Raw genomic sequence first — 13,063 nt, 5'->3', positions numbered from 1 at the left:
ATACGGCTGTGTGTGTGCTTTTTTTTTTTTTACATTTGTTGTTTCTTGCTGTAACAATCTGCCTCGAAAACCTTCACTCAGGGACGATCGCGTAATCAAAACAGCATGTTCATTTCACCCTAATGAATAGTTCTTCTGCTGGACTTTTTAAACTGCTCTTAAAGTGCTTTACTCAACCAGCTATATTTTATGCACACAAAAACTTATCCATTAAAAATGTAGAATCTGCATCTAGCCACAATAAGTCGAGATTATAAAACTCATATGGGCATTATCAAAACCATGAGGCAGAGTATTTAAAGCAGTCAGAATTGCAATTGAATGAGTAAAATAACATCCTAAATTCATATTTTCTAACTAAAGCCATTGATATTCTCATATACTGCTTGCTATAAACTAAAATAACATGAGAAACAGCCTTATCACTAGTGCTCAATGCAGCATAACCTAACCATACAATGTAAAATGCTGTATTCAAGTAATAAACTTCAGCTCAGCTGCACAAATGATAACCCTACTAGCACACAAAATAATAATAGCTATCTATTTGAGGAATCTGAATGCTGTATAAATCACAAGATATTTGAATAACATGAATTTTTGTGTTATTATTGTAACATCAGAACTTTGACATGATGCAGTCTAAATATCTAATAACGCACATTCTCACAAGACACACAATACATCATTGTATTAAAGAGCTCTGTTGCAACAAAAAAAAATAATCAATATTTCAATATTCAGCTTAATGTGATAACTGGATTTAAACAAAGGGTAGCACTTGCAAGTTTTCACTTTCTGTTCTCTATGTGAGACAGGAAAACCCACCTGTTTTTTCTTTTATTTCACACAGGACATTGAATAGAGCCGGCTTCATTCTGTGACAGTTCAGTGCATGTTTCCTAAAAACACAAACAGAAAATAAAACCGTCACTATGCATGACCTGTCAAAACTGTCAAAACACAGACATTAGGCTTAGAAGGAATCTGCGATGTGTGATGGAAATGTTGAGTATTTTACAAATGGTATTTGATAGAAGACAGCGGAAAATGGCTCTATATTGCCAGCATTTTTGGAAGTGATAAAATGTGTTAAATGAGCAACAAAAAAAAACTGTACGAATATTTCATGTGAATCATACAGCACCATGAAGTGAATTGCAAAGCTATCAAATACTCAAAACAAAAACAAAAAAACACACAAATATAAATTGCATATCAGTATAAGAGTATGCATGATAGTTATTTTAAAAGGCTTTAAATTAAATTTCAAGTTGTTCGAATATGATTTCAAATGTAAAATGTTTGCATTAATTCCAGTGTTTTAGAGACACCTGTGTTGACAGTAGGCTAATAGGGTCAAGTGGATGAACACTTGTCTTTAGTCACATAAATTAGTCTTCATCTTGCTGCCTTGTTGACTTTAATTAGCTACTATAAATTGATATTATATTACATGAAAACATTCATATGGAAAGTAGCAGATTTAACAACGTTCCTTCAATATATACACAGGCTACAGAAACACTGTAAAAGCCACATTGTCATTAGAGTTATGAACTTTGTGACAAAAAAGTACGATTAAAAATATGCAAGAATGCACATTCAGTAATATGTATTTCCTTGCTTAATGCTTAGATACTTGCAGTCCAATGAATAAATAAACTAGGACTGAATCCACCCGCAACATGTAGTAAGTCTATATGGCACTGAATCAATGCGCCTTCTCATTTGTAACCTGCGAGATCCAGAGCAATTGGAAATCGAAACGATGCATCTGGGAAGAAGAAGAAGACAGCTCAGATTGTGCACAGAGGCGCTCGGAAGTGGATGTAACGTATTTGTAATGCAAAATCTAAAAGACAAAATGCGCCTGCATAAAAGTTTGAAAGAAGACGCAAAAAGAAAGTCGGTGCGTAAAAATATAACGCTGCTGACTTGTTAAATACTGTCGACGTGTTTCAGTAGCTACTATGAAGTTAATAATAAAACGACAGCATGCATACACTCTTAGATATCTACCTGGCCTGTGCCTCATCCAGACTTTGGTCGGTTATGGTCATGATTTGTTGTAATATGTCTCCAATGTCCTGTTTTCTTCCCTCGCCGTCCGCTCCTCCCGTGCCATCCTGCATATGCTGCGCCAGGCCGGGGTGTCCGGCCATGCCCACCCCGTGAGAGGAGTGCATCAACCGGGGCTGATCATCCATCCTCGCCGCTGTTCTCTAGACTCTGGTGACTTTTTCGATTCTTGCCTAGGAGAAGGAAAATTCCTTCAGAAACTCTCGCCGTCACTCCCCCTTTGCTTTCTGGATGTCTGGAGCGCGCTTACAACATGGAGAGAGGGAGAGAGGGGAGAAACGGCAAGGCTCCCTCTCACAGCTGGTTTGGGTGAAATCTGATCTGGAGAGCTGCTTTAGGATCAAGCCACTCCTGCTCTTGCCACCAAAGCCAAGACAACAGAGCCCAACTTTGTCTAAGGGCTGCTGTAATCCTGTGTAATCTGCGACTCTGCCGCGTAACTCCTTGTTTCCTTTGACAGCTTTACGACTGAAACAGCTCTGAGACGTGCTTTGAAGGCGTTAAACGTGGGGAGAGAAGTGCTTTTGTTTCGCACAGGTCTGCTGGCAACACTGACACATAACGGGAGGCTCCGCCCACCAACACTGGCACACAGCGATGGGGCACCGCCCATTGTCCATGATTGGACGAGAGCACGCTGTTGGCCCCGCCTCGGTTCTTCCACGATACGTCAATCATATTCTTGAGGAAGGTGGGTCGCCGTAATAAGCTTTAAGATGTGGCGTTAGCGCTTGGACTGGACAGGGTGGTAACACGGTGATGGATAGGGGTTGAACATGAAAATAAATAATGGTGTTTGGCGTAAAGCGCCTGTGCCCGCTCGGGACTTCCATGTTATCTCATTCTGTAAATGAATGTGGTCATTTAATATCTGTTTTCATTTGATGCCACCGGTGACATGTATGAACAAAATGTATTTTTGCGTTTGAAGGGTCTAAACAGAGTTGTTAATGTATTTTACACAACGCTGTCAAGTATAAATCAATGGCTGCATACATAGTCACATGACCAGAGGTGTTTGTACAGAATCTATTAATATATCATATAGATTACCCTCCCTGTCATATAAATCATGATGATCATAATACTAGGCTACATGTAGGCTAAACATGTAAGATGAAGGCATGGCAATGGCATTTACTTTTAAATCGTAACACAGATGTAAGTTTATAGCATGCGCAAGATGATAATGAGGCATCAGCCAATATTTTATTAAGGGAAATAAATAGAAACATTTAACAATTTAGTCATCATAGCACTAAATGTAAAAATAAACAAACTACAAACAAACTCAATTAAACAAAGTAAAATCAATACATTAATTATTTGATCACCATTCCCTTTTTAACCATACATGCCTAATTTAGTAAAAGACAAATAAATAAACAAATAAATTCCAATAAACTGGAATTACATGGGTTAAATTTGTTTGACTGGGATTTTTATAAAGCGTTTGACGTTACAGATTAGGCTATATATGGTGTCTCTTATGAAAGAAAAGTGATTTGCAACAAGACATCTTAAATCTATTCTTCTATGTACAGGACTATATGTCCATGTTCGATATCCATGCCATATCAAATATATAATCTCATATTCAACATTCATTTCCCCCCCCCAAAAAAGACCACTCAATGTGTCTTGGAAAAGGATCAGACAGGCAATTTGCTCAGCCATGTGGTCTATTTAACGGTATTAAATTCACTGGCTATTGACATGGAGCTCAGAATGTGGCAGAAATGTCACGCTCTGGCTGCAGGTGCTGGGAAAAGGACCAATAAAGAGAGTGTTAAAGAGGCCATTTCTGATGCCTGAGTACCCATCACTGGAGCAAATATTCCAGAAGCACCACTCCAACTATTCATGTGATGTCTCATCCCCGTGCTCAACATATGAGGTGTGTCACCTTCCATTATGCTCCTTGTGAGAAACGACACCACTTTAACCTGTCCTACTTAGGAGGCGACTGCTGACATATACTGGTCATATAGGTAATATCTCAACTTTTTTATTGGAAACAATATCATCAATTTCAGAGAACAAAAAGACATCCTACAATGCATTAAATATTCAGAGCTCATATATTAAATTCAGCCCTGTTTTGATTGGTTTATTAAACAAAACACCCTAGTAAGAAAGATAGATAACAAGTGCAAAATTACAAATAATTGAAAATGCTTAATTTACCTATAGTATTAAGCCTAGTTCTATCTTACAGGGGTGCACCGATATGAAAATTTTGGCCGATACTGATATAATTCTTTAAAAAGCTGATAACCAAGATATTGGCCAATAAATCGTAATCCAAATTTTTATAGAATTTTTGAGAGCCTGATTACATAAATAAAAAAACAGTCTCGCCATTAAAACCATGTCCCAAACATTTCAACATAAATCAAACATATACAGTACAGTAGCCTAGTTTGAACCAGTGTAGGTTTTTTCAAATTAATATTACACTACTATGTTCAACTTTCCTCATAAAAAATTGCCTTACAAATAAATAAAATGGTGGCTAAATAATGCAAACACGTCATTGGAAAACATTACTTGCTTATAAAAAAAAAATCTAAATGCACGTGCCATGGATAAATAAATTGCCTCCACGTTGACAATAATGAAATGATTTTAACTAAACCATATTGTTGATGAAAATAATATAAGAAAAATAAAAGTGCTAGTTATTATTAAGAATGCATCAATGTTTTTTTTAAAAGAAACATCTAAAATCAAGACTACACTGTAAACCCCTAATAAGGTGGCCTAACTCAAAACATTTGGATTAATCAGTTACATCAACATTTTATTGTACAAAGTTATGATGTTCCCATGAATTTTAAATAAGCAGAACTATCAAGTTTTGAGTTTGTAGTACTCGTGAATGTTAATTGCTTCTAACTTGAAGTACTGAGTTAGCTAACTCATACATTTTGATAGCAATTAACATAAAGGGTTTAGTTAATTCACTTTTTATTTTGAGTTCTTGCAAATCAAATGAGTTATTTACTTCACTGTAAACCCTAATAAGGGACTTATTGTCAGAACTCCAAAAAAAGTTGAATCAGAATTTTAGTTTAAGTAAGAGTTTTATTTTGTACTTATATATTTGTATTGTTCTTAACTTGAAATATTTGAGTAGACCTTATACATTTAACTTAAAATTATCAGGTTATCTCAATATAAATCTTTATATGTTTTATATTAACTCTCCAAAAACCCACATTAACAGAAAGTCTTCTAAATTAGCATAACAAAACATTAAAGGGATAGTTCACCCAAAAACGAAATTTTTATATTTATCTGTTTACCCCCAGGGCATCCAATATGTAGGTGTCTTTGTTTCTTCAGTAAAACACAAATTAAGATTTTTAACTCCAACCGTTGCTGTGTGATAGCCGTATAATGCATGTCAATGGGGATATTTTAGAGTATGAGAGCAATGAGAGTAAAAACACGACATACGAATCATTAATAAACCATGCGGCTTGTGGCGACACATTGATGTCTTAAGACACGAAACGATCAGTTTCTGCGAGAAACCGAACAGTATTTATGTAATTTTTTTACCTCTTTTATTCCCAGCACCATAACTTCCGGTGAATAAGGTCAAAATACTGGCGTTATCAAAGATATATACGTAGATGCCTCATTCGACCGATCCGCGCAGGCACTAATGAGGAATGTATATATCTATGATCTCGCCAGTATTTTGCATGTATTTTGACCTTATTCGCCGGAAGTGATGGCGCGGGGACGGCTGATGCGCAGAGCCATAGAAAAAAATTTAATTAATTTTTAAATATGGATATTTTTCTTACACAAATGCATCGATTCGCTTCAGAAGGCCTTTATTAACACCCCGGAGCCGCGTGGAGCACGTTATTTGATGGACAGATGCATTTTTTATTGACTTCAAAAACAGAGCAACTATTACTGCCATTATAATGCTTGGATTAGCCAGAACATTTTTAATATAACTCAGATTTTATTCGTCTGAAAGAAGAATGTCATATACACCTCGGATGACTTGAGGGTGAGTAAATCATGGGCTAATTTTCATTTTTGGGTGAACTATCCCTTTAATCATTACTAAATATGCTTGGGCAAAGCATGCTGGAAAATAAAAAATCCCAGCCCAGTTTCAGTTAGTCTAAATGAAAGGTAATTAGTTCATACAACTTAAAACAATGAAACAGTTCAGTTTACTTAAAATATGTCTGTGCTGTGAACTCAAAAGAAAAAAGGCCTACTCATAACAGGTAATTTAACTGAACTAATTTGTTTAAGTTAAGTTTGTCCTTCTCAAACAAAGTATTTTGAGAATTAGGGTATACAGTGCAATACTTTTGGCAATATAGTGTATATTGTGCATCCTTGCTATCTATAGGAACAACCAACTTGTTAACATGAGAAATGCAACAATTTTTCAAGGAGCCAATTTCGTATGAATTTGTACAATGTGATTCATACAAAAAAGTATGATTTTTTTTAGAACAAAAGCATGAAGCCCCCCCCTAAACTTATCCAGCAATGGGGTGTAGACAGATTGGATGAACACATGCATGATATCGTACGAATTTGTAAGAATTAGTCATAAATTCTTCAAAACATCAAATAGCTACGAATTGCAATGAGATTGAATTGGAACAACTCGATGTTTCTCTGTGAAATATGGACAAAATGTGATCACTCTTGGTAAAAGACATTTTTCACATTGTGGTAGAAGTTAAATCGATCCATCAGATTTCTCATTAGTTGAAGAAGAGGAACCAGTTAATGGTAAAAGGAATAGGCCCTGCCGCTGTGATAGTATCTGAAGACTGCTGGGCTAGAACAGATGTATAGGCTAAGTGACCTTCCTCTGTAAAACCAGACCTCGCTGATTGTCTGACCTCTTCACAGCTATAGCCTACAGCCAGAACAGACATGTACCGTAGCCACACAGCTCAATGTCAAACTTCTTCGAACGAAACAGGAAAGAATACAGTGTTTTTGCACCAAGTATTGACTAACTAACAGCTGGCTGCTTCTTTACTTGTCCAGAAATGTTAGCAAAAATGTAACTGCTGCATAAACAGTATGAACATCTCTTTTTTAATGAAGAAAAATGCAACATCAGACTTGAATATAGCCCTTTGATATAGTTTGCCGTATTTGAACATTTCCCGGTCATTCTAGCAGTGTCAGAAATTGCCCGCACATTAAAAAACTGATGCCCAGTCTGAATTTACAATGAGCTTCACGCAGCAAATAACACACTTACAGATATTTGACATTCTCTTGTAGACGCTTGAACTCTTGCGGTTTGAATTTAGAGTACTTCGGTTTTCCCTACCGATCAGCACTTCTGTATTCCCAGCGGTGAGAGGAGCACATTGTGCTGCTGAACACTTTTCTAGCTCACTCGTTTCATTCATATTTATGCCAGCTCATCTAAATTGTCCTCTCTAATAACGTGTGATCTGCATACGCTCACTTATATCAAGCACATTCATCTTTTTCAAAAGCTTTGGAAACATTTAAATAGTTTTAAATAGTTGTGCAGTGTGAGGCTGAATATTTGGGTCAATCAAAAAATAAGAGAGTCCACGATACAGAAAAAGAAAAATCTTTTTTAAATCGAGTGCGAAGTTCTTAAATAGTCTTTGTATTTGGTTTTGAAAAACTTCAATAAAATTTGAAGAAAAATCCCTTATCTCGCAAAAAAAAATGTACGCTCACTTGAGGTGCTTTTTGACGAAAAAGAGTTAATGCGAATAATGGGAGATGGAAACACATTTGCCAAATAAATTCTGATGTAGCGAACATTAAACCCACGTGACCAACCGGTTATTTCCGCTGATGGTGTTTTATTTACTGTTGGTTACTAGGTTACCAATACCACCGTCATCCGCTCCAACAACTTGATGGAAACGCACCTAATTCGCATTTGTTTGTTTGTTTTTTCGTGAGGTTTTAGCGAACTTTGAAAAGGTTTGAAAAACTATTTTCACATTACTCCGACCACACCACATCAATTTGGTCAATTATTGGTCAAAAGTGATAAATCATTAAATCATATTACTAGTGACTGTATATATGATAAATCCACCATTTTGCCTAAAATCATCTTAATAAAGGTCCTTTCACACTGGACGCGATTTTGACGCGTGAATAATTTGCGCAATGGTTTTATTTTTTGATCAGCTGTTTGTGTAATGAGTGCTTCCACACCCGAATGCGAATTTGCTGTGGCGAAAAAACAATGTTTGTTTTTTTCGTTTCGATGTCGATTTTTTTTAACACTTGCAGCGACAGAAAAGGCTTCAACCAATCACATACACGGAAACAAAGGTAACAAAATATCCAGTTGATGTCATTAGCTATTCAATCAACATTAACGTTTGCCAGGTATCGTATTCTCATGAGATTACAACTGTAGTTGTGTTTAGAGCTGTACAGATGCAGCTACGTTTGCCCACTGTAGGCTACAGACAACGATAACATTAAGCTTTTGAGTTAAAACTCGTTGATTTTTTTCTGAACCTAATTGTGTCCGTGACTATGGAAAGTAATTGTGTGCTACTGTCTCTGGATGAGCTCCTCAAATTGTCCCACGGACATTTGAAAGTAAGTGCGGAACCGGCCATGATAACGTTTTAGCTCTTGTACAAGATTTGCATAAAAACCTTCTTTTCTGTCTTTTAAATAAACTGAAAAGCTTGTTTTCACCGAATGATGAAGTGTCCATGTTTTCTCAGCTGTCGCCGCGAATGTTTTGGAATGTTGGAGCTCTGAAACGTCACAGACAGCACAAATTCGTGTCGTGGCTGATGTGAATGGTTTTGACGCGAACTATTCGCACACGAAATATTCGTTTTTCCGCTTCGCTTTTTCGTTACGCGTCCGGTGTAAAAGGGCCTTAAGTCTTAAATTGCTCATTGTTTTATGCTCCCAGCCATAATGCCATGACTTAAGGTCCTTTCACACTGGACGCGATTTTGACGCGCGAATAATTTGCGCGATGGTTTTATTTTTTGATCAGCTGTTTGTGTAATGAGAGCTTTCACACCGAACGCGAATGTGCTGCGGCGAAAAAAATATGTTTATTTTTTTCGTTTCGATGTCGATTTTTTTGAACACTCGCAGCGACAGATAAGGCTTAAACCAATCACATAAAAGGAAACGTGATGAAATGTCCAGTTGATGTCACTAGCCATTCAATCAACATTAACCTTTGCCAGGTGTCGCATTTCTCACGAGATTACAGCTGTAGTTGTGTTTACAGCTGTACAGATACAGATGTGTTTGCCCACTATAGGCTACAGATATTATAATCAATACATTGTTTTGTTTTTTTTAAATCTAAGTGCGTCAGCGACTATAGAAAGTGAATGTGTTTCCGTCAGTACGACTGTGTCTGTGGCACTTAAATGTTTACATTGTGACTCAACTGGAAACACAGCAGCTCCGGGATCGAGCCGTTCCTTTAGAGTGAGTGTGTGTGTGTGTGTGTGTGTGTGTGTGTGTGTGTGTGTGTGTGTGTGTGTGTGTGTGTGTGTGTGTGTGTGTGTGTGTCGTCAGATGCGATGCCACTGTCTCTGGAGAAGCTCCTCAAATTGTCCCACGGACATTTGAAAGTAAGTGCGGAACCGGCCATGATAAAGTTTTAGCTCCTGTACAAGATTAGCACACTTTCCTTCAGAATCTGTTCTTTAAGACTGGGTGCACCCAAAACCTTCTTCTCTCTCTTTTAAAGAAAATTAAAAGCTCATCTCCACTGAATGATTACGTGTCCGTGTTTCTCAGCTGTCGCCGTGAATGTTTTGGAATGAACGTCGCAAACTCGCGTCGCGGCTGATGTGAATGGTTTTGACGCGAACTATTCGCACACGAAATATTCGCTTTTTCCGCTTCGCTTTTTCGTTACGCGTCCGGTGTGAAAGGGCCTTCATCATGCCTTCTTTGTGTTCGGGCCCTTAATGGCTACTTGCAGCTATATTTATTATTAATTTATTAAATTATTATGATTAAAATAATTAATTATTTTGATCTTCATTATTATATCAGGACAAATGTCACAAGTAATGACCATTAAACTCAGCGAATTAAATATTAGCATTTTTGTTGTTGTTGTTGTTGTTTTATTTCGTTTTTTGGCTTCTCATTTTCACCACTGGCAATCTTTGATGCCAGAGGACAGACAAAATGAAATATGGGAGAGACTGAAGGTTATGATGTCACTTTGCGGTGACAAGGGATCTAACGCAATTAGCATGTTACAAAATAAGAAAGTGTGAAGATAAAAACATTGTGAAGCGTTTCCAGAAGCTTTGGGTTTCATTCCAAAAATCATTTGGGATTTAATCTATTAATCATTTATTATTCTTAAGTAAGACATTAGATTCTCATCACCTCTGTCATGCCACGGTGTAACAGAGGCTGAGTAAAGCACTTCATGACACGTCTATTGATCACTGTTGCGCGGTGAGTGCGGACCAGGTTGAGAAGACATTGCAGCGCTGCAAGCTTCAAGTACATCTCTCAGGGGGAGGCTGTGATGAAATATTCAGGTGTTTGGGGCGCCGTATCCCCCAAGCATGTATAAAAGGCAGTGTGAAATAGAGAGACCTGGACACAGCTTGAGTCTGCATCAAGTGCAAACCTGAAAACCTCTCCATCTCGCAGACTTCAGATGGAGCTAGAGGAATTAAACTTTCATTGAGCTTTAAATGGGTTACAGGCCAGCGGTTGATTCAGCATTTTGCGCTTTCCTAAAGCTTTGGGGATAAGAAGAACTCTACCTGTTCACTTAGCATCGCACCTCTGAGGAAAAGCTGTTTTCTTTTATTTCAGTCATTACCTTCAATGTTATAAATACAGCCAAACACCCAAACCCCATGATCTGAGTGATTTCAAACCTGATCAAAAAGCAGGAACAATGTTACCCTGCTATTTCATATGCAAAAGGCTGTTTTCCATAGAAAAATGCTGAAACGTTGGTTACTGGTAACTTTAACTCACCTAAATGTCCCTTTTTGAGTGTTTCTCCCAGTCATCCCTCCACAAGGCTGTCAGTTTCCTAGGCCATTGTAAGGACACACACCACGCAGCTCTTCCTGACCACAGTAAAAAGGGAGCGGGACCTGTCATAAAGCATTCTCATTTACGGCTACAGGGTGGATGCCTGGAGGAATAGAGAGAGAGAGATAGAGAGAGAGAGAGAGAGAGAGAGAGAGAGAGAGAGAGAGAGAGAGAGAGAGAGAGAGAGAGAGAGAGAGAGAGAGAGAGAACACTACTGTAAATGTCAAGAGATGCTACTGGAAGGCCACTCAGCACCTCCCAGCCTCCCATGCGAAAAGGCCACTTAGAGCAGTGGGCAGATAGCAGGCTGAGTTTATGTGCTGACCCAGCGCTCCAAATCAAACTTACAAATAGCAGGGGCTGGACGGGCTGGGCCGTGGGAGGCTGGGGAATGAGAAAGACATTGAAGGAGAGAGAAATTGAGAAAAGAAATAAACAGGACTAACAGCAACCTACATGTTTAACAGTGACAATACATCATCCACCTTAGCTTACAGTAGAGGCAAGGTTGGGAACCGAACACCTGAATAAGAACTCAATTTTCAACAATAAATTTAAACAAGGGGGGGTTCACACTTGGCAGGTTTGGTTTGATTAAAACTAAGTCTGGCGTGATTGCTCTGTTATTGTGGTTTATTTGAATAAGTGTGAATGCTGCCAACCGAAAACCGGACCAAAGACATTTAAAAGAACCAAAAACAGGATGTGATGACTGCCATACACATATACAATGAGCACATTTAGCCCAACGAAACAGCATTGTTTTTGGATTTTCGGTAAGTTCCGTCACAAAATATATGTCCTAAAAGCTGTTTATATATACACTACTGGTCAAAGGTTTTTGAAAGTAGTCTCTTAATCTCACCAAGGCTGCATTTATTTGATCAAAAATACAGTAAAAACAGTAATACAGTGAAATACATTTTGCCATGCAATTTAAATTAACTGGTTTCTGTTTTAAAATGTATTTTTTTCCTGTGATGGCAAAGCAAAATTTTCGGCAGCCAGTCTTCAGTGTCACATGATCTTTCAGAAATCATTCTAATATACTGATTTGGTGCTATAAAGAAACATTTCTTCTTATTATTAATGTTCCATGTGATGAATAGAAAGTTCAAAAGAACAGTATCTATTATAAATATTATAATTTATTTTTGTAATATTTATTAATTTTCTAAATGTCTTCACTGTCTTATTTTATCAATTTATACATGTGCCTTGTGCTAAATAAAATTATGTATTAATTTCTTTTTAAATCTTACCCCAGACTTTTTAATGGCAGTGTGTCATGATTTCCACAACAAACAAAAAAAAGCGACAAAACTGTTTTCAACATTGGTAATAATAAGAAATTATCTTTGAATGATTTCTGAAAAGTCATGTGACACTAAAGTATTGGCTGTTGAAAATACACACCCTGAAACATCAGAACTAAAGTTGCGCATTGCGCACATAATCTTTCGTTGATAAACCACTGCTAAATCTAAAACTGTCACATTTCGACCTCTAGTTGCAGATATACTGAAAGTTTAAAGTGGGCCATTTTGGGGCTGTCTCAATTGTAAAATCCTACTATCCTACCCCGAAACATTCACTCCCTAAAAAGTCCCACAGTGCACCGTGAAAACCAAGGGTGCATCAGTGCTCACTATATGGCTGAAATCGCATACTCTCTTAATTAGGTATTTATTTTGAGTAATTACTTCACGACTGCTAAAAAAAGTATGTTCTATAAGTGTGTGTAGTACATAGACTGTAAAAATAAGATGGATGACATGCCTTCACTTTCTTCCAGTGAAAAGAGTGAACACCCCAAGTGAAGCCGTCAGTGTACAAATTGTAGTCCGAGGCTGCGTAATAGTGAGTGTGAAGTAGAGCCGCGATATCAAGGTCCCGCCCACATTCCTGCCTAATCAAC

General features: G+C 37.5%; 2 protein-coding genes across 6 annotated transcripts in view; both read right to left on the bottom strand.

The window, feature by feature from the left end:
* The window catches only part of pbx1a (pre-B-cell leukemia homeobox 1a), a 76,021-nt gene extending 73,353 nt beyond the window's left edge, over positions 1 to 2,668 (bottom strand). For 2 of the 5 annotated variants that reach the window (XM_079818513.1, XM_079818517.1), the window contains exons 1-3: positions 2,333 to 2,552; positions 2,023 to 2,255; positions 829 to 902 (exon numbers count right to left, since the gene is read on the bottom strand). In XM_079818513.1, coding sequence (XP_079674639.1) covers positions 829 to 902; positions 2,023 to 2,210 — 262 coding nt within the window. In that variant the 5' untranslated portion in view covers positions 2,211 to 2,255; positions 2,333 to 2,552. Of the gene's footprint in view, positions 1 to 828; positions 903 to 2,022 lie in introns of all 5 variants that reach the window. The other 3 variants (XM_079818514.1, XM_079818515.1, XM_079818516.1) reach the window with 3 other exon arrangements.
* The window catches only part of LOC307127360 (uncharacterized protein), an 866,317-nt gene that overhangs the window by 527,916 nt on the left and 325,338 nt on the right, over positions 1 to 13,063 (bottom strand). The gene's annotated exons all lie outside the window — the stretch shown is intronic.

The sequence above is a fragment of the Gobio gobio genome (assembly GCF_949357685.1).
Source record: "Gobio gobio genome assembly, chromosome: 6".
NCBI classification, from domain to species: Eukaryota; Metazoa; Chordata; class Actinopteri; order Cypriniformes; family Gobionidae; genus Gobio; species Gobio gobio.
This window is presented reverse-complemented; position numbering and strand designations above follow the sequence as displayed.